Source organism: Cervus elaphus, chromosome 4 (assembly GCF_910594005.1).
Source record: "Cervus elaphus chromosome 4, mCerEla1.1, whole genome shotgun sequence".
Taxonomy (NCBI): domain Eukaryota; kingdom Metazoa; phylum Chordata; class Mammalia; order Artiodactyla; family Cervidae; genus Cervus; species Cervus elaphus.
In genome coordinates, this window is record NC_057818.1 from 62,281,572 (window position 1) to 62,309,030 (window position 27,459).

The window sequence follows — 27,459 nt, forward strand, 5'->3', positions numbered from 1 at the left end:
TTTGGGCCATGTACCTTTAACTTTCTTGTAAAGTTTGTTTCTTTTAAAATACCACACATTTCAAAGTGGTCGTGCAAGAATATTTCCTGACCAACACCTAGAAAATGCTGAAACAAGTCACCTTATCATTCCATGGGCTCTCATCGCCCTCCAGAAATGCACGCTAACAGACTAGGAAAAGGGAACTCAGATTCCAATGGCACCCCTGCTCAGCCTGAAGAAGCCAGAGCGGCTATCGCCCCTTTCTCCTTGAAACTGGAATCCCTAATGTGTGAGAAGAGAAATGGGTAGATAGTTAGACATGTGCAAGGTATTAACAGGGGCCAAAGAATTGGCCTTAAAAATAAAGTGAGGGAGGTATGTGGTGACCCACGGACTAAAGAGTAGATAAAACCAAGGAGGGTCTTGGAACGCAGGGATGGAAAAACAAGACCCTTAGCAACTTTCTTGCCCCATGCTGGAACTATTGATGGATTGCAGGTCCTTCTGAGCAGCATAAACTGTCTCCTCTCCTACCCCATAAGGAGAATGTATTTTTCTTTTTCTTTTTCTTGGGGGGCAGAATCTATTTTTCTTACTCTGCCCCCCACCTAGTATATGTGCCTCATCCATTCAGCAAATGATCCACAAGACCCCTATCCCACTCCTTGTACCCTGGCTATGAAAGTGGACTGAGGACCCCTGTTCAACATCCGTTCTCATTTGAGCTGGCCTGCTGTTCTAACAGCGTCCCCCATTCTAATAAACTTGACTTCCCTCTCATTTTGTCTCATGTCTGGAATTTCTTTTCCAACCCGAGCCTAGACCAAGAGAAGGGTTACTATCCTATTAGACTTGTTAAAATCTGTAAAACAGTTACAGTTCCAACTTAAGTATGAATTCTTACCTTACTATTCTATTTCATTGAGGTTCAAAATCGTCATTCATCAAGCAGAATTTTCAACATTGCTAACTCAAATAACCTTGCTAAAAATGTGGCCCTTTGGCCCCACTTCAGAACTCTTGGCTCAGATACACTTTAAAAAATGTTTTTAATGTTTCTTTGATAAACAATTTATCCTATGTCACACGAGTAGAACACTGAAAAATAAATCTACTAATGTTGCCCTGATGATTTTATAATTTTTCTTTCAGATGAGAATAGTTTCTCTAATGGCTTGTGGATCATAACTCATCCTCTTTTCTTCACATTAAAATTGGGCAGAAAGGATTATTGTGTAAAAAATATATTTTGTAATACCAGCCAAACCACTACTTCACGACTAGGTCTCTGAACTTGCTGTTTTCATCCTGGGTCACATAAGGAAGTCTTCCCACGGCCCCATGCCCTCTGTACTTTGTATTTCAGGGACGGCTGACCTTCCGGGATGTGGCCATAGACTTCACTCAAGAGGAGTGGGAATGCCTGGACCTCGGTCAGTGGGACTTGTATAGGGACGTGATGTTAGAGACCTATGGGAACCTGGCCTCCTTGGGTGAGGATAACTGCCTTCCAGAATCAGTTACCTACCCACTAGGTTTTGGTTCCTTCATTTCAAGAATGTCTTCCGAAATTTTCTGCTTCCCACAGTAGTTCCAGATCTCTGCTTTCTAGGGGAAATGAGTATCTGTGAGTTTAGAAAGAAAGGCTTCGTGATTTGTTATGCTGGTGATGGTTTTCTTCCTTGATGTACTCCGCCTCCTTCATTCTAGGTTAGTGGTAATTGTGTAAGTTCTGTGGTATTAAATAGTTGCACACTCTCTTCATTTCACATTGATACCATTTACTTTTGCCTTAGTACTACTTGACCAGAATCTCAGGATCTGATAGATAGGTGTTTGTTAGTATTGTATAGCGGCTTTGAATAAAGTATTTCCGGATACCGTTTTCTAGAACAAAATGCGTTCTCGTCTCACCTGAATACATATTGGATTCGATACTGATGAATCTCTAACAACACAAAGTTTCCTTTCTCTGATCAACAGGGCTTGTCTCTAAGCTGGACCTGGTCGCCTTTCTGGAGCAACTGAAGGATCCCAGGAATATAAGGAAAATGGAGACAACAGCCATTTACCCAGGTAGGTATGAATGGACAGAGATGATGACTCAGGTGAGTGGTCCAAGGAGCAGCGAGGAACTCATCCTTCGTCACATGGCTTTGGAAGATTTGCTTCAATGGAAATGGTTTTTGAAAACCTGGGTTTGTGTCTGCCACTGTCCTAGAAATGTGTCACCTGCCCCATTCTGTCTCTTAAATCATTCATGAATTTATCTCCAGCGATTAGTTTTCTCCACCACAGTGTGAACTAAAAGTCTCCTCTTGGCTTGTGACAAACTGCATTCATTCGTTGCTCTTCCATTGCTTGGGGGCCCTAGGAAAACTCTGCCAATTTCTGAGTAAATATGTGACACTCCTTTTCAACTTTCCTTCTACCTCTAGACAGAAATGTGTGTGTGTGAGTGGAGTGGTAAACAAACTACCAAACTTCTAGGAATACTGGGGATGGGTTTTTGTCCTCTGGTTTATAATTTCCTATCCACTGGGAATGACACATAGGACCTTCTATATAAATTTCAAATTTAAGTAATTTTTCACTGCAGAAAACAAAACCTCATAAAAATGAAAGAATGAACATCTCAGGTTGACTTCAAAGTTTCTCTTTCACTTATATGATCTCATATTAAATATCTTAAGTGTATTTGCCCTAATTCTACCTTGCTAAAATACTTTATTACATTCTATTACCTCATAGAATTTTAAAATAAATTGGCATAAACTCTTACCACATGTTCCACTATATTATTAATAGTTGATTCAAACTATGACAATTTTTAGGTTATATAAAGAAATCTTTTTTAAAAGTTCTAATTGGGGGACTTCCCTGGTGGTCCAGTGGCTAAGACTCTGTGCTCCCAATGCAGGGGGCCAGGGTTCAATCCCTGGTCAGGGAACTTGATCCTACATGCTGCAGCTAAGGCCGGGAACAGCCAAATAAATAAATAAAATAAATAAATATATTAAAAAAAATAAAATAAAATAAAAGTTCTAATTGGAATATAGCTGTTTTCCAATTTTGTACTCCTTTACAGCAAAGAGAATCAATCATATATATCAGTCAGTTCAGTTCAGTTGCTCAGTCGAGTCTGACTCTGCAATCCATGGTCTGCAGCACGCCAGGCTTCCGTGTCCATCATCAACTCCCAGAGCCTGCTCAAACTCTTGGCCATCGAGTCAGTGGTGCCATCCAGCCATCTCATCCTCTGTCATCCCCTTCTCTCATCTTCAGTCTTTCCCAGCATCAGGGTCTTTTTCAGTGAGTCAGTTCTTCGCATCAGGTGGCCAGAGCATTAGAGCTTCAGCATCAGTCCTTCCAATGAATATTCAGAACCTATTTCCTTTAGGATGGAGTGGTGTGATCTTCTTGCAGCCCAAGAGACTCTCAAGAGTCTTCTCCAACACCACAGTTCAAAAGCATTAATTCTTTGGCACTCAGCGTTCTTCATGGTCCAACTCTCACATCCACACATGACTACTGGAAAAACCATAGCTTTGACTAGACGACCCTCTGTCAGCAAATAATGTTTCTGCTTTTAATATGCTGCCTGCTTTGGTCATAGCTTTTCTTCCAAGGAGCAAGCGTCTTTTACTTTCATGGCTGTAGTCACCATCTGCAGTGACTTTTGGAACCCAGAAAATAAAGTCAGTGCTTTCACTGTTTCTCCTGCCGATTGCCATGAAATGACCTGACTGGTGCCATGATCTTCATTTTGTGAAGGCTGAGTTTTTCAGCGTTTTCACCGTCTTCTTTCAGTTTCATCAACAGACTCCTCAGTTCCTCTTCGCTTTCTGCTACAAGGGGGGTATCATCTGTACATCTGAGATTATGAATATTTCTCCCTGAAATCTTGATTCCAATTAGTGCTTCATCCAACCTGATATGTTGCATGACGTACTGTGCATATAAGTTGAATAAGCAGGGTGACAATGTACAGCCTTGACGTACTCCTTTCCCAATTTGGAATCAGTCCATTGTCACATGTCCAGTTCTCACTGTTGCTTCTTGACACGCATACAGATTTCTCAGGAGGCAGGTAAGGGAGTCTGGTTTTCCCCTCTCTTTAAGAATTTTCCACAGTTTCTTTCTTTTTTTTTTTTTTAATATTTATTTGGCTGCATTGGGTCTTAGTTGCAGCATGTGGGATCCCTCACTGCAGTGCACGGGCGTCTCTAGTTGTGGTCTGTGGTCTTCTCTTTAGTTGTGCACAGGCTTAGTTTCCCCGATTTATGTGGGGTCTTAGTGCCCTGACCAGGGATCGAACCTGAGTCACCTGCATTGGAAGGTGAATTCTTAACCACTGAACCACCAGGGAAATCCCCCACAGTTTCTTGTGATCCTCACATTCAAAGATGTGGGGTAGCCAAAAAAGATGTAGTTGCTTTTCCAGAACTCTCTTGCTTTTTATATGATCCAAAGGATGTTGGCAATTTGATCTCTGGTTCCCCTGACGTTTCTAAATCCAGTTTGAACATATGGAAGCTCTCAGTTCACGTACTGTTAAAGCCTTGCTAGGAAAATGTTTGAGCCTTTATTATTGTTTGAAATGAGGGAAACTGTGTAGTAGCTTGAGCATTCCTTGGCATTGTCTTTCTTTGTGATTGGCATGTAAACTGACCTTTCCCAGTCCTGTGTCCACTGCTGAGTTTTCAACATTTGCTGGCTTATCTAGTGCAGAACTTTAGCATTATCATCTTTTAGGACCTGAAATAGGTCAGCTGGAGTTCCATCACCTCCACTAGCTTTGTTGGTCATCATGCCTTCTAAGTCCTACTTGACTTTGGATGCCAGGATGTCTGTTCCTAGGTGAGTGATCACACCATCGTGGTAATCTCGGTCATTAAGATCTTTTTTGTATAGTTCTTCCATGTATTCTTGCCAACTTCTCTTAATATCTTCTGCTGCTTTTAGGTCCAACCCGTTTCTGTCCTTTATTGTTCCCATCTTTGTTTGAAATATTCCTGGTACCTCTAATTTTCTTAAAGAGATCTCTAGTCTTTACCGTTGTATTGATTTCCTTCCCATTTAGGTCTCCACAGAGCAATGAGTAGAGTTCCCTCTTTCAGTCATAGTTTTAAAGTCTCTCTTATTTAATTTCTTAAAACTAGTAGTTTATTAAGTTTATCTTATTTGTATTCAGCTTCGTTGACAATGTCTTATGTGTCCTCAGTTTCTGATTAATTCTTTATCACTATCATTTCTGACTTTTAGATTGAAACATCTAATAGACCATTCTCAGAAACTTGTGTGGCAAGAAGTGGATTTAAGAATTATTAGGCACCTAGGATTTGTGAAAGTGTTTAGTGTCTCCACTTAAGATGACTAAAAGCAGGAAGTAATCATTAGATTGCCTATCACCTCTGAATTCAGTGGTGCTTCGAGGTTTTTATCTTGTTTCTTCCCCTATAACCTATGTCTTTGCCATCTCAGTTTGTCCAGCATTCTGTTTGTGGTCTCTCTTTTGAAGGCTACAGGAACCTAGTTAGCCTTCCTTCTGGTGTCTGCACCTTGGTGGGTGAGGTTGGTCCCGAGGTTTGTGCCCTCATCCTCTCTTGATCTGGGCTTTGATTGCTGTTAACCATGACCAGAGCCTGCTGTGGATATTCAGGGCTGTTTCTCCATTGTTCTGTGGTTGTTACTGCCCTCTCTCTGGTGGTGCCTGCTCCGTGCATGGTGGAATAGAGCCCCCAGGCCTGAATCTTAGTTGTGATTCTGATCTGTGGTGCGAGGCAGGTGGGACTGGAGCACCCGCACATGGAGAAAAGTCGCTGAGTATTACTCCTCTGGGGATGTTCACTCAGGGTGTGCTCTGGTTCCCCTCCCATGCGTTCTGCAGGCTCTCATGTGATGTAGTGTAGGCACTGCTCTTTGCCCCACCTTAACCATGGGCATGATGGCACATGGCCCTGGATGTTCGCAGATGTTGTTTTCACAAGGTCACCGGCATAGATTCAGTGAAGTCAGGTCCTGGGGTTGCATTCAGCGTGGAGCTGGACCTGCTGTGGTGCTCTGGGGCAGCTCAGGCTCTGTTCTGGCCCAGCCCCCTTGTGTGGGAGCCCACAGAGTCTACAGCAGCTAGAGCTGCCCCTGCCTTGACTGAGAGAGCGCTGGTAGGTGATTCAGATGCTCTGTAGGGGCTGAGGTTACTCAGCCGGCTGTGGGTGTGAGACCGTGGCTTCTGTTGCTGCAGGGAGAGGTGTCAGCTTTTCTTGTTCATCCCTGGGGCTCAGCTGTGCTTTCAGCTCCATCTGAGCGTGTGGGCAACTCACAGGTGTCTTCTGCCAAGCTGCCCCAGCACGCAGGAGTCTGCTGATTGTGGAGGAGGTCGATGGGGGAGGCCGTGGCTGGGGGCTCAAAAGACCTACATGGGTGGAGTTCTTCATAGTCCCTTGCAAGGACAAGCTGGCACAAAGGACAAGGAGTGCAATGGGCTTCTTCTTTGGGCATCAGTCACCAATGGCACTCTGCTCTATGGCGGCTCAGGCTTCCAACTGAAGCATCCCACTTGTAGAGCTCCGCCCTCACCCCATCCCTTCATGATGTTTCCTCATAGCCAACTGCAGTCCTCTGCTGCGTCTGCTCTCCAGAACCCACATTCCCGCACCCAGCCCTTGTCTGCAGCGGTGGACACCCTCTCAGGCTGGGTGGGCAGGGCAGGGTCAGGACCCCGTGTGCAGGTCTCTCTCTGTCCTGCTGCCACAGGCTGGTTGCCGTGTTCTCTTCCCACAGAGAATGAGGCTCTCCTTCTGTCCAAACTGAGCTCCCCTAGTGAGGGGCTTCCCCAGATATGGAGACCTCTTCTGACTTTATCTCCCCCAGGATTGCAGGCCCCAACACACTTCCTCTCCTCTTCCTTTTCCTTCTTCTTTCTTTTATCCTACCTGGCGCAGCAGGAATCTTTCTTGTTTTTTTTTAGATTTCGAGGGGCCTCTGCTAGTGCTTAGCAGGGCTCTGTGAGAATTGTTCCATTTCTCATTCATTTGGGCAGAGATGATCTCCACGTCTGCCTAAACCACTGGTATCTTGATCCTTCTGTCTCCATTTTATTTTTAAACTAGCTACTGGTCATCAATTTTCTCTAAATCTTTAAAGATATTCACTGAGAATAGCAGGTAAAATTACTTGCTATTTGCAATCTTTCAGCTATGACTCCACAAGACATCCAGGATTTGATGCCAAAGAATCCAGCATTAGAAGATGTATTCCCAAAAGCAAACCTAGGAATATATCAAACATTTCAGCTCAGAAACTTAAATTTAATGAAAGACTGGGAATGTCCGAGAGTATATGAAAGATGGAGAGTGTGTTTAAGTGGACATAAAGAAATGCAGACAGTTACACAGAATGCGAACATTACTGCAAAAAGAAATCAGCACCATGAGTCAAACTGGGAAAAACACTGCCTTTAGTCTTCAACATCTTCAGAGAAGTGTAAGTATTTAAGAAAAGATTTCCATCCTTTTGTGAAACATACATGTTCTCTGAAAGGAAATATGGAAAATCTGGAAGGTGATCTAATCTCTACTGCAAATACTCATTCAGACAATTCTGAACTTAGGCTTCAACTAAACATACATTCAAGCATGTCTGAACACCTACAATTTAACAATGAGTGGGAAAACTCACAATCTAATGAATTTGAGAGATCCATGACCAGGAGGTCATTATTCTTCCCCCAACAGATATTTTCTCTGCATTCCAAGATGTATAATATTGATGATAATGGAAGAGTCATAATCCAACCGTCATTGTTCAATACATATTGTGATGTGGTTAATACACAACAACATTGCATGTGTAATAAAATGAGTCAGACTTTAAGTAAGAGCTCCAGCTCCAATAATTACAAGAGCATTTCTGGTGGACTGAGAAGGTATTCAGGCAATGAAACTGGGTATACGGTTGAAGGAGACTCCAACCTTAAGAAACATCAGGGACCCGAATCTTCAAACAAGGAATCTAAAAGTCATAAATATGGAAATACCTTTGATCAGATGTCAGGTTTTTCTCTTGATAAGAGTACTTGTACTGAAGAGAGGACTTGTACTGAATATTGTAGGGTTTCTAGTCAGTCTTCAGAACTTTTTCCACAGCACACTGTTCAGATTCCACAGAAAGAAAACAAGTGTAAGATATGTGGGGAAGTCTTTAGTAAGCCATCCAATCTAAATAAACATGGGAAAATTCATACAGGAAGGAAATATTTCCAATGTACAGAATGTAGCAAAGAGTTTAAACGTCGCTCACATCTTACTGAACATCAGCGAATTCACAGTGGAGAGAAACCTTATAAATGTACAGAATGTGGCAAAGCGTTGACTCACAATTCAACTCTTTCTCGTCATTGGCGAATTCATACTGGAGAGAAACATTACAAATGTACAGAATGTGGCAAAGCCTGTACTTACATTTCAGGTCTTATTCAACATCAGCGAATTCATACTGGAGAGAGACCTTATGAATGTAAAGAATGTAACAAAGCCTTTATTCCGTGCTCAGAGCTTACTCAACATCAGCGAATTCATACTGGAGAGAAGCCTTACAAATGTAAAGAATGTTATATACTTACCTGGCAGGGGAGATACCATGATCACGAAGGTGGTTTTCCCAGAGCGAGGCTTATCCATTGCGCTCCGGATGTGCTGACCCCTGCGATTTCCCCAAATGTGGGAAACTCGACTGCATAATTTGTGGTAGTGGGGGACTGCGTTCGCGCTTTCCCCTGAATAAAAAAAAAAAAAAAAGAATGTTAGAAAGCCTTTCGCCAATGGTCACATCCTACCCAACATCAGCAGGTCCATACTGGAGAGAGACCTTATAAATGTAAAGAATGTGGCAAAGCCTTTATTAGGAGTTCGGACCTTTCTCAACATCACCGAATTCATACCGGGGATAGACGTTATAAATGTACAGAATGTGGCAAGGCCTTTTTTAACGTTTCTAGTCTTACTAAACATCAGCGACTCCATACTGGGGAGAGACCATTTTCATGTACTGAATGTGGCAAAGCCTTTGCTTACAACTCAGCACTTATTCAACATCGGCGAATTCATACTGGAAAGAAACCTTATAAATGTACAGAATGTGGCAAAGCCTTTAGTTGTAGTAGCTATCTCAGTAAGCATCTGAGAAGACACACTGGAGAGAAACCGTAGTAATGGAACAAGTGATGGAAGAGTTTTGCCCTAAACATGCATCAGAAAACACAAGAGTTTATGCAAGAAGCCTATAGAAGTGATGTAACAAATATGTAGAGAAGTATTTACTCAAAAGTTAAATTGAAGTAAATATCAGAGATTGCATACTAGAAGGCATTTCATCAATTTTGTTTTCAGAAGTTTCTCTGAAGGAGAATGACTGTAGGGAGTACTCCATAGTTAAAACACATAGAAAATGGATATATTAACATGAATTGTGAGATGAAGGTTGATGGTTAGAAAGTTACAGTTCATAGCAATGTATGTATGCATGTTAATAATGACGTGATTTGAGATTATTTGAAGTGAATGTAATTCAGCACTCAAATAATCCATACCATGCCTTCTTTCTAGAGTGGTTGCAAACATAGGTTTTTGATGGTTTATTAAAGGTTAGCCTTTTTATATTGTGTTGTAACCATTTCTATCTATTCTCCATTAAAAGATGAAGGATACCATGATGTTAAATGGAAAATGACCATCTAAGTGCAGGTGTTTGTCATTGATGTGAAATATCTGGAGGTTGCCATGATGTAAGTGATCATTTAATCTTTCCATGTTGTGAAGTAAAACAGAAGTTGGTTGTAAGGTTTCAATAGTAATATCCTTGATTTGTAAGAACACAATGACAGTTCGCTGCAATATTGATGTATCTTTATAATATCAACACAAGTCATGATTTTTACTTGACCATGTTGAAATAAAGACAGCTTCTGTGATAACCTAGAAATGTATTAGAAGCCCTTCCTGGAAAAGGCATGGAATTAGTGTATATCATGCTTGCTAAGTGCTTCCTAGGCCTTTTTGGGTAAGCTGTAAAAATCACAAATCTCACATCATTATATCCAAAAATGAATATCTTTGTCTGTACTTTTGATCCGTATTTAATCGTGGATCATACCATGGATTGTAAAAGGTTTTATTTCCACTATGTGTGAAATTAACACATGGTTATTAATAAAAGTGAATGGCTTTTAGTGTTTCAGTTGATTGTAATGAATGAATTGTTAACCCACCACCAACAGCAATCTCGCCCACCTTATTTAAGGTGCTAGTGAAGAGATGACGATGAACTATTTGGCAGCACAGAGAGATGGCATATGTGGAAATTAGTTTACTCACTGGCTTTAAATTTCTCATAATTTCAGATATATTCCATCATTTCTATGTTGTATCTCCTCTCCCATGTTGTAACTACTTGGACCCTGTGATGGTTCTAATAAGAAACAGTATACAGAGTCCTGTTGAGAGCTTCCCTGAACTGCTCCATGCTGTTGCTGCCTCAGCGTCTGTCTGGGGAGCAGGCAGCCTGCAGGTCCTTGAACTCACACCAGCCAGTCCTGTGAGCACCTGCACTAGATGACCCCCTTCCTTGAGATCAGCAGTCTTGCTGAACCCCAGGGTCTTTTCACAGGCCCCTGTTCAATCACACTGAGAGAGTCAATTTCTAGGCGGGTTGATAAGTCCAGGGGTAGCCAAGGAGATAGGGGTCTGGAATTCTCAAGGAGGAAGAAAAAACAAACGTGTCCCCCCCCCCCCCCCCCCCCCCACACACACACACATTCCTTAGGATTATGTAACAAATTATCCTGCTTGAAGGCAGTCTCTGGAAAAAAACTATCTGGCTAATCCTGTTGTCTTAAAATGTAAATTATGGGAGTGTGTCCAGTGAGGTCTTTACAACCTGCAGACATTCTTGTGATTCACTGTAATAATTAATTAAAAGTATACAAGTCCTTTGCTAACACTACTGAGGGGGCACTCTTTCTGTCCCCTTCTGATGTCTATGTCAGAAGCTTTCTCTATCTCTTTTATACTTTAATAAAACTTTATTACACAAAAACTCTGAGTGATCAAGCCTCATCTCTGGCTCCAGATTGAATTCTTCTCCTCAAGAGACTAAGAGTCCAGGTGTCTTATGCTTGAGCAGCAACCTTTCAACACCCTCACAGTACTCACCAGAATCCTTGTGTTGACTTGAATTCAGCAATCCACACTCCACCTAGGGAGCCCAGAGCACTTCACCCAGGGTAACGTCTAAAGGTTGAACCACAAGTACTGGTGTTTTCTCTGCCTGATTCCAGCTTTGACCTCTCTCAGAAATCCCTGCCCTAAATCCTCCCCTACAGAGAGGTCTTAGCTGCAGTGAGTGTGAGGCTTTGAGCTCAGGACTCCTGAACGTTGGTTTGGGGGAAGAAGCATCAGAAAAAAAATGGGGTTTTCTGATGACTCCTTTCACGGCAACAGTGTTGACCTGCAAATTCTTAACTTCTTGCAGTGGGCCCCTGACCACCAGGGATTTGTATTCTCTGAAATGGTTCAGAAAGAATCTTTAGCCAATTGGTTTCCATCTGGTTTCCCATCAGGATCATATAACCAGTGTCAGAAAATGACCTCACTGATGTCCTCCCAACAGAGTTCCATGTTGGTTCTCTGGGAGTGTCAGTGCGGTGTGTAGGAAGTCCTCCAGGGCATTCTAAGGAGAGACTTGGGATAAGGACGACGCTCCTGGTCCATCTGTGAGAGCTGAGCCCCGGAGTCTGTCTGAGGAGAGGCTGCAGGGTTGGTCTCGCTGGATTTGGACCAGGGAAGTCAGTCAGCTCACATTGTTTGTGTGAGCAGTGTTAGGAGTGCTTTATGGGGAGAGACCAATCAAGAAATAAGTTCACAGGCTGGTCTCCAGGTAGGAATTGATTGTTCCTGAACCTCTCCTGAGACAGGACAGGAGAGGTCGGTCTTCTCAGCTTTCCAAGGTCCTTCTGTCTGTAGGAGCGGTGGTTGCAGGTTAAAGAGCTGTGTTGATGCCCTCCAAGGTAGTTTCTCAAAACTCAGAAGTGCGTTTGCAGCATAATATCCCCTGAGAAGACAGAGCAGGAGGAGGAAAGGAAGAAATGGCAGCTTCTCAGGTCAGTATCCTGTCCTGGGTCTGGGGCTGTGTCTGCTTTTCCTCCAGAAATGCCCAAATGAGAATATGCAAGCCTTTAGCTCTCTCCTCCTAATTTGTCTTCCTAGGCATTTGTTATCATCTTACTTTTCCCATTTCCTCTTATATTAGTGAACACCAGCCCTTTAGACTACTTCCTTGTGTCCCATGCCTTTTCTCCATTCTCTGCATCCTCACTTTCTATGGAGCATGATGAATTCTCATCATGAATCAGCCCTTTCAGCTGTTGAAACTATTCTTTTTGTGAGAGATCAGCATGGGGAGTCACTCCTATTCTCACTTCTACTGAGATGTGGTTTGGTGTTGGGATTTTAGGGACGTTGGGAAATGCACTGATGACTTAGCACCTGGATGCAATTTAGATATTTAAAACCGAGTTTGAAAATGCCATTATCCATAGAACCAACTCTCTTCTGTCCATGGGATTTTCCAAGCAAGAATTCTGCAGTGGGTTGCCATTTCCTCATCCCGGGGTTTTTTCCACCCCGAGACTGAAGCCGCATCTCCAGCATTGGCAGGCAGATTCTTTACCACTGTGCCAGCTGGGAAGCCCAGTGACTCAACTCAGTGGTCCAGAGTTTTTCAGAAAATTTTTAGCTGGCATTGTACAGGGACGTGATGTTAGAGAACTGTAGGAACCTGGCCCACGTGGGTGAGGACAACTTCCTTCCAGAATCCCTTATCTACTGACTTTTGGTTCCATCATTTCTAGAAGTTTCTGAGAATTTTCTGATTCGCAGAATAGTTTGAAATCTCACCTACCTAGGGAAAATGGGCATGTATGAACTTAGAAAAAAAACCTTTAGGATAATTCATTATGCTGGTAAACTTTTTCTTCCTTGATGTACTCTGCCTCCTTCTGTGAGAGTCAATTCCTAGGCAGGTTGATAAGAAGTCGGGTCCATGAGGAGAAGGGGGAGGGTAGGGGAGGAGATAGGGGAGAGGGGGGTCTCGAATAGGGGATAGGGGTCTGGAATTCTCAAGGCAGAGAAAAGGACAAATACCTTTTTTCCCTCTACATTCCTTGGTATCAGACACTTAAAATGACTTCTTTATGTTATGTGTCTTAGACACAAGACTTTTTCTTTAAGCCCAGAACTGAAGATTAAACAACAAACAACCCGGTTAAAACTCTGTACTAGGGATTATACAACAACAATGTATTGTGCTTGAAGACAGTTTATCCTTCCTGAAAACCTTCTGACTAATCCTGGTATCTTAGAATTTATATTACGGGAGTGCGTCTGGTTCAGTTCAGTTCAGTCGCTCAGTCATGTCTGACTATTTACGACCCCATGGACTGCAGCACACCAGGCCTGCCTGTCCATCACCAACTCCCAGGGTTTACTCAAACTCATGTCCATTGAGTTGGTGATGCCATCCAACCATCTCATCCTCTGTCGTCCCCTTCTCCTCCCGCCTTCAATCTTTCCCACCATCAAGGTCTTTTCAAATAAGTCAGCTCTTCACACCAGCTGGCCAAAGTATTGGAGATTCAGCTTCAGCATCAGTCCTTCCAATGAATATTCAGAACTGATTTCATTTAGGATGGACTGGTTGGATCTCCTTACAGTCCAAGGAACTTCCAAAAGTCTTCTCCAACACCACAGTTCAAAAGCATCAATTCTTCCGTGTTCAGCTTTCTTTGTAGTTCAACTCTCACATCCATACATGACTACTGGAGAAACCATAGCTTTGACTAGATGGATCTTTGTTGGCAAAGTAATGTCTCTGCCTTTTAATATGCTGTCTAGGTTGGTCATAACTTTTCTTCCAAGGAGCAAGCGTCTTTTAATTTCATGGTTGCAGTAACCATCTATAGTGATTTTGGAGCCCCCCAAAAATAGTCTATCACTGTTTAGATTGTTTCCCCGTCTATTTGCCAAGAAGTAATGCGACCAGATGCCATGATCTTAGTTTTCTGAATGTTGAGTGTTAAGCCAACTTTTCTACTCTCCTCTTTCAGTTTCTTTCTTTCTTTCTTTTTTTTTTTTTTAGAAAGAAGAACCTTGATTTACATTGAGTGGATCTCTTCTTCCAAGAAAAAAAAAAAAAAGAGCACCTTTTATATTTCTTTTGTCCTGAATCCTTTTCTTAATTAAAGTATAGTTGATGTACAATATTACATTAGTTTCTGGTATATACCATAGTGATTCAGTATTTTTACAGATTATAATCCATTGAAAGTTATCACAAGATAAAGGGTATAATTTTCTATGCTATACAATATATCCTTGTGACTTATCTATTTTATACATAGTAGTTTTTTTTTAATTTATTTATTTTAATCAGAAGCTAATTACTTTACAATATTGTAGTGGTGTCCTCTTTCAGTTTCATCAAGAGGGTCTTTAGTTCTTCTTCGCTTTCTGCCTTAAGCTTGATTTCATCTGCATATCTGAGGTTATGGATATTTCCCCTGGCAATCTTGACTCCAGCTTGTGCTTCAGCCAGCCCAGCATTTTTCATGATGTGCTGTGCATATAAGTTAAATAAGCAGGGTGACGTATACAGCCTTGAGTACTCCTTTCCCGATTGGGAACCAGTCTGTTGACCCATGTTTATTTCTAACTGTTGCTTCTTGACCTGCATACAGGTTTCTCAGGAGGCAGGTCAGGTGGTCTGGTGTTCCCATCTCCTGAAGAATTTTCCACAGTTTGTTGTGATCCACATGGTCAACGGCTTTGGCATAGTCAATAAAGGGGTCTGGGTCTGGTAGGATCTTTCTATTGTTAAGTTCTAATCCTGTTATCCTCAAACATAAATTGTAGGAGTGGGTCTGGTAAATCTTTTACAACCTTGAGACATTGTTTTGATTTATTGTAATTACTGATTTAATAGTATATAGCATCCTTGCTTAGACTAGCAAGGGGAGGGGCACTCTCCGCAACCTTCTGATGTCTCTGTCAGAAGCTTCTCTGTCCCTTTTTCACTTTAATACAACTCTGCTACACAAAAGCTCTTGAGTGATCAAGCCTGATGCCTGGTCCCTGGTCCTGAAGTTAAATCTTCTTGTTTGGAGATCATGAATCTGATACCGTTCACTGTAAGCTATCATTTTATTTTAGGTTAGTGGTAATTGTATAAGCTCTGTAGTATTAAATAGTCACACCTCTTCTTAATTTCACAGTTACACACTTACTTTGACTTCTTAGTACTTGACCAATATCTCAGGATCTGATGTTATGTGTTTGTTTGTGTTATATAGGTGACTTGAATAAAGAATTTGGGGAAATCATTTTCTGGGCAGTATTAACAATCTCCCATGCATTCTCATCTCAACTGAATACATATTGGATTGGACACTGATGAATCTCTGACAACACAAATATTCCTTTCTCTGATGAACAGGTCTTGTGATCTCTAAGCTGGACCTGGTCACCTTTCTGGAGCAATTGGAATGATCCCAGGAATATAAGGAGAATGGAGACATCAGCCATATACCCAGGTAGGTATGAATGGATGGAGATGATGACTCAGATGAGAGGTCCAAGGAGCAGTGAGGAAGTCATCCTTCCCCAGGTGGTTTTGGAAGATCATCTTCAGTGGAAATCAACTGGGAAAACCTGGTTTTGTGTTCACTGCTGTCAGAGAAATGTATCACCTGCCCCATTCTGTCTCTTAAATCATTCATGAATTCATCTCCAGTGATTACTTTTCTTCATCACAGTGTGAACTAAAAGTCTCCTCTTGGCTTGTGACAAACTGCATTCATTGGTTGCTCTTCCATTTCTTGGGGGGTCCTAGAAAAACTGTGCCAATTTTGAGTAACTGTATGCCAGTCCTTTTAAAGTTTCTTTCTACCTCTAGACAAAAATATGTGAGTGAAGTGGTAGACAAACTGCTTAATTTTTAGGAATGCTGGGGACAGGTTTTTGTTTTCTGATTTTTAACTTCGTATCCACTGAGAACTAGAGATAGGACCTTCTAAATTAAATTTCAAACTCAAGTACTTTTGTCACTGCAGAAAGCAAAACCTCCCCAAAATGAAAGAATGCACATCTCAGGTTGACTTCAAAGTTTCTCTTTTCCTTATATGATCTTATAATAAATATCTTAAGTGTATTTGCCCCAATTGTAAAATGCTAAAATATTTAATATATTCAATTACCTCATAGAATTTTAAAATAAACTGGCATAAATGTTTAGCACATTTTCCCCCATATTATTAATAATTGATTCAAGCTATAACAATTTCTAGATTATATAAATATATCCATTTAAAAAGTTCTATTTGGAATTTAGCTGTTTTACAATTTTGTACTACTGTACTGCAAAGAGAATCAATTACACCTATCAGTCAGCTCATTTCAGTCACTCAGTCGTGTCCAACTCTTTGGGACTCCATGGACTACAGCATGCCAGGCTTCCCTGTCCATCACCAACTCCCAGAGCCTGCTCAAACTCATGTCCATCGAGTCAGTGATGCCGTCCAACCATCTCATCCTCTGGTCCCCTTCTCCTCCTGTCCTCAGTCTTACCCAGCATCAAGATGTTTGCCAATGCATCAGTTCTTCGCATCAGATGGTCAAAGTATTGGAGCTTCAGCTTCAGCATCAGTCCTTCCAGCGAATATTCAGGACTGATTCCCTTTAGGATGGAGTGGTGTGATCTCTTTGCAGTCTAAGAGACTCTCAAGAGTCTTCTCCAACAGCACAGTTCAAAAGCATCAGTTTTTCGATATTCAGCTTTCTTTATGGTCAACTCTCACATCCATACATGACTGCTGGAAAAACCATACCTTTGACTAGACAGACATTTGTCTGCAAAGTAATGTCTCTATTTTTCATTATGCTGTCTACATTGCCCATAGCTTTCCTTCCAAGGAGCAAGCGTTTTTTACTCTCATGGTTGAAGTCAACATCTGCAGTGATTTTGGAGCCCAAGAAAGTAAAGTCTCACTGTTTCGATTGTTTCCCCATCTATTTGCCATGAACCGATGGGACTGGATGCCATGATCTTAGTTTTCTGAATGCTGAGTTTGAAGCCAACTTTTTCACTCCTCTCTTTCAGTTTCATCAACAGACTCTTCAGTTCCCCTTTGCTTTCTGCCATTAGGGTGGTTCATCTGTATATCTGAGGTTTTGATGCTTCTCCCTGCAGTCTTGATTCCAGTTTGTGCTTCTTCAAGCCCAACATTTCACATGATGAAAAGTGGAAGTAAAAGCCACTCCGTTCTGACCAACTCTTTGTGATCCTATGAACTATACAATCCATGGAATTCTTTAGGCCAGAATACTGGAGTGGGTAGCCATTCCCTTCTCCAAGGGATCTTCCCAGCCCAGGGATCAAACTGAGGTCTCCTGCATGATGTACTCTGCATAAAAGTTAGATAAACAGGGTGACAATAGGCAGTCTTGACATATTCCTTTCCCTATTTGGAACTAGTCCATTGTTCCATGTCCAGTACTGTTTCTTCTTGACTTGCATACAGATTGCTCAGGAGGTGGGTAAGGTGGTCTGGTATCCCCATCTCATTAAGAATTTGCCACACTTTGTTTCGAGCCACACCGTCAAAGGCTGTGGCGTAGTCAATAAAGCATAAGCTGATGTTTTTCTGGACCTCTGTTGCTTTTTCTATGATTCAATAGATGTTGGCAATTTAACCTCTGGTTCCTCTGCCTTTCCAAATCCAGTTTGAACATCTGGAAGTTCTCAGTTCACATACTGTTGAAGACATGCTTGGAGAATATTAAATCTTACTTTGGTAGTATGTGAAATGAGTGCAATTGTGTGGTAGTTTGGTCATTCTTTGGCATTGCCTTTCTTTGGGATTGGAATGAAAACTGACCTTTTCCAGTCCTGTGGCCAATGCTGAGTTTTCCAAATTAGCTGGCATGTTGAGTGCAGCACTTTAGCAACATCATCTTTTAGGACTTGAAATAGCTCAACTGGAATTCTATCACCTCCACTAGCTTTATTCACAGTGATCCTTCCCATGGCCCACTTGACTTCAGACTCCAGGATGTCTGTCTCTAGGTGAATGATTACACCATCCTAGTTATATTGGTCATTAAGATCATTTTTGTATATCTCTTCTGTGTACTCTTGGCCCTTTTTCTTAATACTTTCCACTTCTGTCAGGTCCATACCACTTCTGTCCTTTATTGTGCCCATCTTTGCATAAAAATTTCCCTTGGTATATCAATTTTCTTGAAGAGATCTGCAGTCTTCCCCATTCTATTGATATCTGTCCCAGGTTGGTCTCCACAGAGCTATGAGTAAACTTCCCTGTTTTTTAACTGTATTTTTAAAAGGCTCTCTTCTTATATAATTTCTTAAGAACTAGCACTTTATAAAGTTTATCTCATTTGTAATCCACTTCCTCGGACACTTTCTTATGTGTCCTCAGTTTCTGATTAGTTTTCTGTCGCTATCATTTATGAATTTTAGATTCAAACATCTAATAGAATATCTCAGAAACATGTGTGAAAAGAAGTGGATTAAAGAATTATCAGGCACCTAAGATTTGTGAAAACATCTGGTGTCTCCACTTAAGATGATTAAAGCAAGAAGTAATCATTAAATTGCCTACCTACTCTTCATTTAGTGGTTCATGCAGGGAGGTTTCCTCCCAACGTATCATCTGAGTGATTCAGTTCAGTTCAGCCCCTCAGTCGTGTCCAACTTTTCGTGACCCCATGAACAGTAGCACACCAGACCTCCCTGTCCATCACCAACTCCCAGAGTCCACCCAAGCCGATGTCCATCGAGTCGGTGATGCCATCCAACCATCACATCCTCCGTCGTCCCCTTCTCCTGTCCCCAGTCTTTCCCAGCATCAGGATCTATTCCAATGAGTCAGCTCTTTGCATCAGGTGGCCAGAGTATTAGAGTTTCAGCTTCAGCATCAGTCCTTCCAATGAACAGCCAGGACTGATTTCCTTTAGAATGGACTGCTTGCATCTCCTTGCAGTCCAAGGGACTCTTAAGAGTCTTCTCCAGAGTCTGGGAGGAGGGCAGGGGGCACACACCTAGGAGTCTCGGGCCTCTAGAGCAGTGCTTCTCACTGTGGGGTTTCTGGACCAGCAGCTTGTTGGAGTCGCAAATGCTCAAACCCCACCCCAGATGTGCAAGATCAGAGACTCTAGGGCGGGGCCCTGCTGCCGGCTTTGAGTGAGCCTTCCAGGTGTTCTCACGCCCCTTCCAGCATGATGGATGGAGGGGGCCAAATTCTAGACCCTGGGAGGGTGGAAGGAATCAGGAACGCGGGCCAAGGCCGCCCTCAGATGCCATCGGGATGGATGGTTTCTGATCTCATCCACTCCTAGTGAAGCCATGGGCTTTCTCTCCCTGCTGGGCTCACTCACCTTGACCTTCCAGGGAAGAGGCAGGCAGCAGGCACTGAGGGCTGCAACCATAGGTGGTCCTGGAGAACAGGAGTGCTTGGGCGAGATTCCCTCCCAGCGGGCCACACCTGTCGAGTGACAGGGGCAAGACTGTGTCACTTTGGGCCCTCCCCACCTCGAGAAGCATGGCACCCCTGCCTGACTCCACGTTTCTGGGCACTGGGCTCAGCTCTGCCCACCTCTCCCTTGTTATTCCGTGTGGGGCAGGGGGGAAGGGGGAAGGATCCGGGCTTCACAGAGAATCGTCCCAGTCACACTCACGAGTGGTGGAACAGCGTGGGCCGGGCAAGGGGTGGGGGCTGCTGGAGGAGGCCAGATTCTAGACCCTGGGATGGTGGAAGGAATCAGGAACGCGGGCCAAGGCCGCCCTCAGATGCCAGGACTGGAGGGCGGGGCCGAGTGGAGACCCCCTGACCTTGCTCTTTGGCAGCATCCTGGTGGGGTTGCCGCCCACCGTCCCTGGGCTCCCCCAATACACTGTGGCGGGTCATCTCGAGGGCCAGACGCCCTCAGTACAGCAGGCGGAGTCCTGCCAGGAGCGGGGGGGAGGGGGGGTGGGGCCCCGACGGAATCCCCAAGGTCTCCAGGGCCCTGGGCTCGGGGGAAGCGTCTTTTCGCCTTCCCCCAAGAGGGGGCGCACAACCCAGCGAACTGCGGGGCTCTGACCCCGCCCAGGACCCAGAGGGAGTGCGGTCGAGTACCGAGATGGAGGGCGGGGACACACACACACACACACACAAAAAAAGAGTCTTCTCCAACACTACAGTTCAAAAGCATCAATTCTTCAGTGCTCAGCTTTCTTTATAGTCCAACTCTCACATCCATACGCCTCTGTTAATTGTTGTTACTGCTGCTAGTGACATGATTACGTTCTACTTTTCGTCACTGAGGAGACACCCATCTTCACACAGTCACACAAAGGGCTTTTGAATATTTCATTTTTCAACTTGCTGAAAACATCTCGGCTTCCCATAGAGGCAGCTCTCAAAATTCTTTTCTTTCCCTTAAGTTGTGTGAAACACTAACTTAGAACAGGCAGGAAGCAGCTCTGCTCCAGAGGAAGTCAAAGAGATTTAAAGGCATCAAAGGGCAGAGAAAGGAAGCATCGCTGGACAGAAGGACCAACAGACCCACCCGGACTGGGGAGGGGGTGAGGGGAGGCAAGGCTTCGCCCCCCACAGGCCCCGCCCCTACGTACATGCGCTTCCGGCCTCGAACCACCCTCTCTCCTGACGTCGCCTCTCGTTGGCCGCGGCGTAGCGCATTCACCCACCTCTGTACCGGATTTTCCGCCCGCGCGTGCGCAGTATCCGGCAAGACGGAATTGAGTTTAAATGAGCGACAGTTTTTGTGAGTTTGTTTGTTTAAAACCCGGATGTCGTCGTCCCACGGCCTGTTGTCCTTCACACGTGGGTTTCGGGGGTCTCTGTGGACGTTCAAGGTACCGCCCCCATTTTCCCGTCCCCAGTGTGTCCTCGTATCGCGGTGAGAAGGTCTGAGGTCCGTTAGCTTAGCTGCCGGGTCCCTGGGGCCGACGTCCACTTCCTGTTAACATCGTTCTAGAGCCCATGTTCTTCTCTGGCAGTTCTGCCTTCTAACTTGCAGAGACCGCTGCTTAAAGTCCTGCATTGCTCAACCCCTAGGTCCCTGATCAACGAAGAGGTGAAGGAGGCTCTGTTCTGTATGGAGTTTGGTCAGGGTCTCGCCTATGGTTTGAAAGGGAGGGTCAGCCTAGAACGTGTGGTTTTCACTGGAAGGGCCTCGAGATCTGAAGAAAAGAATAAAACTAAAAACACCTCGTTTGTTTCTGTGTTCCAGAATCCCTGCTGTGTCAGTGGCCGTAGAGGATTGTGATTTGTACCTGTTGAGATCCTCCCTCTGTGTGGGGCTGTGTTACAGGGAGCTCGCTGTGGTTTTCTAAGTATTGAACAGCCTATTTTCAACACTCGGGTCACTTCCCAAAACTGATCTACCTGAGAAGGAAGACCGAGGAGAAGGAAAGCAAAGAGTCAGAAATGACTCGTTCCCAGGTAAGAGGCACAGTCCTTGTTTGTTCTGTCTCTCTTTCCTGAAATGCTGTTTCTTTGGACTTGATAAGCTCCTTGATTTCTGAACGGGTTTGTTTGAACCTACCCATAGTCATCATCCCAAGGGACACATTGCCCTCCTGGCATATCGGTGTGACAGAAAACAGTGTTGCCAGGCAGAGAAGCTCACTCAAGCTTTTAAGTCCTGAGTTTTTATTGGGCTTTAGCTACATAGGTGGGATTGATAACATCTCCAGCCTTCTCCCCTCCTTAGAGGTTGGGCTAATCAGCCCACTTGGCTCAAAGCCCCAGACCTCTAGTCACTTCGTTGGTCTTTGTGAAATGCCCAGCCTCACAACCTCAGTCATCCCTTATTAAACCAGGGCCCACATAAGTCATCTTGTTAGTGGAAATTCTCAGGGCCCACAGAGTAATAAAGCCACTGAAGTCACTAAGGAAATTCCAAGAGTGAAAAAACTTAGATTCCAAGAGTAAAAGCAAACTTCCAGAACGTGCGAACCAAAGCCTGCTAAATTCTGTTTTTCTTTTTAAATTTTAATATTTATTTAGTTTTGGCTCTGCTGGGATTTTGCTGATGGTCTTGGGCTTTCTCTGTTGTGATTAGGAGGGGTTACTATCTTGTTGTGGAGCTCTGGCTCTAAGGCACGGGTTCAGTCGTTGTATTAATACCTGGCAGGCTTGGAGGATGTGGGCTTCAGCAGTTGTGGCACACTAGCTTAGTTGCTCCGAGGCTTGTGGGATCTTCCCTGACCAGGGATGGAACCCGTGTCCCCTGCATTGACAGGCAGATTTCTCACCACTGGACCATCAGGCAAGTCCCTAAATTCTTTATTACACAATGCTGAAACCTAAATCTTTCCTTTATGCCCTGTGATATTTTCTCCGCCTCTGATTTTTGATGTTCCTTTGGAATACCTCACCTGTTGCATGACTACAAAATATTATGTTGTGTTTCATCCTATTCTTTTATTGTTCAAAATCATGTCCAGGTCTCTCTTTAGGTGAGCTTCTTTGGCTACCTTGTAGCGATTTTGCTTCATTTAGTTTAAAATTTCAACTAATCTATACAGTGATAGCTTCATCTGTAATTTGGCAGGTTCCTGCTATTTAGGCTTTTTAGGTTTTTATATTCAAAATTATGTTAGCTCTCCTAGATACAGCTGAGACTTACATTTGAAATATCCATGTTTGTTTTGAGTTTCAATTGTTTTGAATTTGCAGTCAGTGAAGTCTTTATGTCACTACATTTTCCAAGTAAAACATGTGATTTTCAGACTTTATGTGCTTCAGTAAAGATTTACAGTTTCTTCACATAGGTCTGGAAATGTGTTCTAAATAGGTGTCATGGTATATTTGCTAATAAAATGTAGACTGTTTCTCATATTGTGTTTTTAATTCCTGTTACTAAAGAGGTAAAAATCTTTTCAGTGTACCCAGTTGGCTCAGCACTAAAGAATCTGTCTGCCAATGCAGGAGTCCTGAGTTTGATCCCTGGTTTGGGAAGGTCCCCTGGAGAAGGAAATGGCAACCCACTCCAGTATTCTTGCCTGGGAACTCCCATGGATGGAGAAACCTGGAGGGCTACAGCCCTTGGGGTCAAAAAGAGTTGGACATGATTGATGTGCCTTAAAACACATTAATGCACAATTCGAAATAGTTGTTTTACCATACATGCTAAAATACACATGAGTTCAAAAGAAAAGGTAGATTAAAAATGTTTCTTCCAGAAGATGTGTTATTTACAGAAGACTGCTTTTAACTTATGTGTGTTTCTGTGCATGTGTGTGTACAAGCAACACCTAGGGTGTATATTACAGACATCATCATTTCATGAATATTTTTATTTATTCTAACCTTTGAAAATTGTACTTGCATGTTTTCCATGGCCTTAGATTGTTTCATTTTATGAAATGAACATATAGTTCCATTTTAATATATATATGCATGAAAATGTTCATATGATTTGATTATTTTTCTCATTTTTTGTATTCTTCACAATTAGAGAAACTTCTATGAACTTTCATTAGAGTTGTTCCTGTGTATTTGTCTATGTTTTATTCGTTAAATTCTAGAGTACATAAAGTGAAGTAAATTTAAGCTATTTAAGGAATGTTTGCTAAATATTTGCAGAAAGTTGGGGCAACAACATTATTGCTTTTAAATTATTTCGGTTGCACATCCAAGACTCTGTAAAAACTTTCAGAAAGATATATAATATATCCTAAATAATTAAAATGATTGTTGCTGCTGAGGATGTTATCATATTAGATCTGTAAAATTTGTAAAACACTTGAAGCTGAAAAGTAAGTATGGATGCTTACCTTAGTATTGTATTTCCTTACTGTTCAAAATGGTCATTCATGAAGCACAATTTCAACATTACTAATTAAAAGAAGCTTGTTAAAAATACTAAGAAAAAAATAAGGTTGTTAAAATAAACGGCACATTTGTCCCACTCATGAACTCTTGGATCAGAGTATGCTTTTTAAAAAGCAGCAGGTAATAACCTGTTTCCTTGATAGGCAATTCATTCTGTGTTATACAAATACAACACTCAAAAATAAATATGCCTTTGCTGATCTGATTATTTTAAGATTTTTCTTCCAGATCAGAATAGTTTCTGAATTTGTGGGCCATAGCTCATTTCTTCTTGGGTTCGAAATATGGTGAAATTATTACTGTGTAAAAGTCATAGTATAGTATAACACCAGACCCTCCCCTGTAGCAAAACCAGTTCTGTGTGAACTTGCTTTTGTCGTCTTTGGGCACATTAGGAAGTCTTCTCACAGTCACATGGCATATGTGCTTTATATTTCAGGGACAGCTGATATTCCAGGACGTGACCATAGATTTTACTGAAGAGGAGTGACTGGACCTCCGTCAAGGGGCATTGTATAGGGATGTGATGTTAGAGAAGTATAGGAACTTGGCCACTTTGGGTGAGGACCATGTCTTTCCAGAATCCCTTATCTACTGTCAGGGTTTTGCTTCCTGCATTTCTAGAATGTCTCTTGGAATCTTCTACTTCTTATAATAGCATTTCAGATCCCTAATTTCAATGGGAAAATAGGAATTTGTGAGTTTAGAAAGAAGACTTCATGATGATTTATTATGATTCTAATTTATTTCTTCCTTGATGTCATCTGCCTGCTTCCTCTAAGTTAGTGCTAATTCTGTACATTCCATGGTATAAAATGGTGCTACCTTCCTCTTCAAATCAAATTTCCACTACTCACTTTTGCCTTGTAGCACATGACCAGAATCTCAGAATTTGATTTTTATGTAGTGAGTGTTGTATGCTGCTGCTGCTGCTAAGTCACTTCAGTCGTGACTGACTTTGTGCAACACTATAGATAGCAGCCCACCAGGCTCCCCCGTCTGTAGGAGTCTCCAGGTAAGAACACTGGAGTGGGTTGCCATTTCCATCTCCCTAGTGTTGTGAGGAAATCATTTTCTAGGCTGTCTTAACATTCTATCATGCATACTCTCCTGACATAGATACATACTAGATTGGAAAGTGATGAATCTCTGGCAAAACCAATATTCCTTACTGATAAACAGGTCTTGTGGTTTCTCAGCCAAACCTTGTCACTTTTCTGGAGCAAATGAAGGAGCCCAGGAGTATAAGGAGAACGAAGACAGTGGCCGTATACCCAGGTATGTGTAAATGGATGGAGCCGATGGCTCAGGTGAGAGGTCCAAGTATCAGTGAGGAGGTCATTCTTTGTCGTGTGGTTTGGGAAGGTCTGCTTCATTGGAAATCATGGAGAAGTCTGGATTGATTTCTGTTGCTGTCATAGACAGCTGTCACCTGCTGTTTGAATGTTGAGTTTGAAGCCAGCTTTTTCAGCCTTTTCTTTCAGTTTCATCAAGAGACTCCTCAGTTCCTCTTCAGTTCAGTTCAGTTCAGTTCAGTCGCCCAGTCATGTCCGACTCTGCAACCCCATGAATCGTAGCACACCAGGCCTCCCTGTCCATCACCAACTCCCGGAGTTTACTCAAACTCATGCCCATCGTGTCGGTGATGCCATCCAGCCATCTCATCCTCTGTCGTCCCCTTCTCCTCCTTCCCCCAATCCCTCCCAGCATCAGGGTCTTTTCCAATGAGTTACCTCTTCGCATGAGGTAGCCAAAGTATTCGAGTTTCAGCTTCAGCGTCAGTCCTTCCAATGAACACCCAGGACTGATCTCCTTGCAGTCCAAGGGACTCTCAAGAGTCTTCTCCAACACCACAGTTCTAAAGCATCAATTTTTCGGTGCTCAGCTTTCTTCACAGTACAACTCTCACATCCATACATGACCACTAGAAAAACCATAGCCTTGACCAGACGGACCTTTTTTGACAAAGTAATGTCTCTGCTTTTTAATAAGCTCTCTAAGTTGGTCATAACTTTCCTTCCAAGGAGTAAGCGTCTTTTCATTTCATGGCTGCAGTCACCATCTGCAGTGATTTTGGAGCCCAAAAAAATAAAGTCTGACACTGTTTGCACTGTCTCTCCATCTATTTCCCATGAGGTGATGGGACCAGATGCCATGATCTTTGTTTTCTGAATGTTAAGCTTTAAGCCAACTTTTTCACTCTTTTTCACTTTCATCAAGAGGCTTTTCAGTTCCTCTTCATTCTCTGCCATAAGGGTGCTGTCTGCATATCTGCATATCTGAGGTTATTGATATTTCTCCCAGCAATCTTGATTCCAGCTTGTGCTTCTTCCAGCCCAGGCTTTCTCATGATGTACTCTGCATAGACGTTAAATAAGCAGGGTGACGATATACAGCCTTGACGTACTCCTTTTCCTATTTGGAACCAGTCTGTTGTTCCATGTCCAGTTCTAACTGTTCCTTCCTGACCTGCATACAGGTTTCTCAAGAGGCAGGTCAGGTGGTCTTGTATGCCCATCTCTTTCAGAATTTTCCACAGTTTATTGTGATCCACACAGTTGAAGGCTTTGGCATACTCAATAAAGCAGAAATAGATGTTTTTCTGGAACTCTCTTGCTTTTTCGACGATCCAGCGGGTGTTGGCAATTTGATCTCTGGTTCCTCTGCCTTTTCTAAAAACAGCTTGAACATCTGGAAGTTCTAGGTTCACATATTCCTGAAGCCTGGCTTGGAGAATTTTGAGCATTACTTTACTAGCGTGTGAGATGAGTGCAGTTGTGTGATAGTTTGAGCATTCTTTGGGATTGCCTTTCTTAGGGATTGGAATGAAAACTGACCTTTTCCAGTCCTGTGGCCACTGGTGAGCTTTCCAAATTTGCTGGCATATTGAGTGCAGCACTTTCACAGCGTCATCTTTCAGAAGATGTATTCCCAAAAGCAAACCTAGGAATATATCAAATATTTCACCTCAGAAATTTAAATTTAATGAAAAACTGGGAATATACGAGGGTATGTGAAGACAGAGAGGATGCTTATACGGACATAAAGAAATGGAGACAGTTACACATAATGCTAAAATTACTGCAAAAAATCAGCAACATGAGTCAAATGGGAAAAACACCAACTTCAGTCTTCAACATCTGCAGAGAAGTGTAAGTGTTTAAGAATAAAGGTTTCCATATTCTCTAAAAGGAAACGTGGAAAATCTGGAAGGTAATCTAGTCTCTAATGCAAATGCTCATTCTGAATGTAAGCTTCAACTAACCATACATTCAAGCATATCTGAACACCTAAAATTTAACAATTTAAAATTGTGAGTGGGAAAACTCACAATCTAATCAGTTTGAGGGATCCGTGAGCAGGGGGTCATTTTTCTTCCCTCAACAAATATTTTCTCTCCATTCAAAGATGTATAATGTTGATGATAATGGAAGAGATGCAATCCAGCCATCATTGTTCAAAACATATTGTGATATGGTCAATACACAACAACTTTCCATGTGCAA

The 27,459-nt window shown here is 42.6% G+C and overlaps 1 protein-coding gene, 1 long non-coding RNA gene and 1 other non-coding gene across 3 annotated transcripts in view; all 3 read left to right on the forward strand.

Moving 5' to 3' along the window:
- Positions 1-27,459, forward strand: part of LOC122689589 (zinc finger protein 708-like) — an 85,886-nt gene that overhangs the window by 2,655 nt on the left and 55,772 nt on the right. The window contains 1 exon segment of the mRNA XM_043896177.1: positions 1,349-1,475. Coding sequence (XP_043752112.1) covers positions 1,349-1,475 — 127 coding nt within the window.
- Positions 8,598-8,761, forward strand: LOC122693007. Its single transcript, XR_006340812.1, has one exon. It is a non-coding gene; the product is annotated as a U1 spliceosomal RNA (small nuclear RNA).
- The window catches only part of LOC122690347, a 40,153-nt gene continuing 33,531 nt past the window's right edge, over positions 20,838-27,459 (forward strand). Inside the window, exons 1-2 of the long non-coding RNA XR_006340037.1 lie at positions 20,838-20,967; positions 21,345-21,556. This is a non-coding gene — a long non-coding RNA (uncharacterized LOC122690347). The remainder of the gene's footprint in view (positions 20,968-21,344; positions 21,557-27,459) is intronic.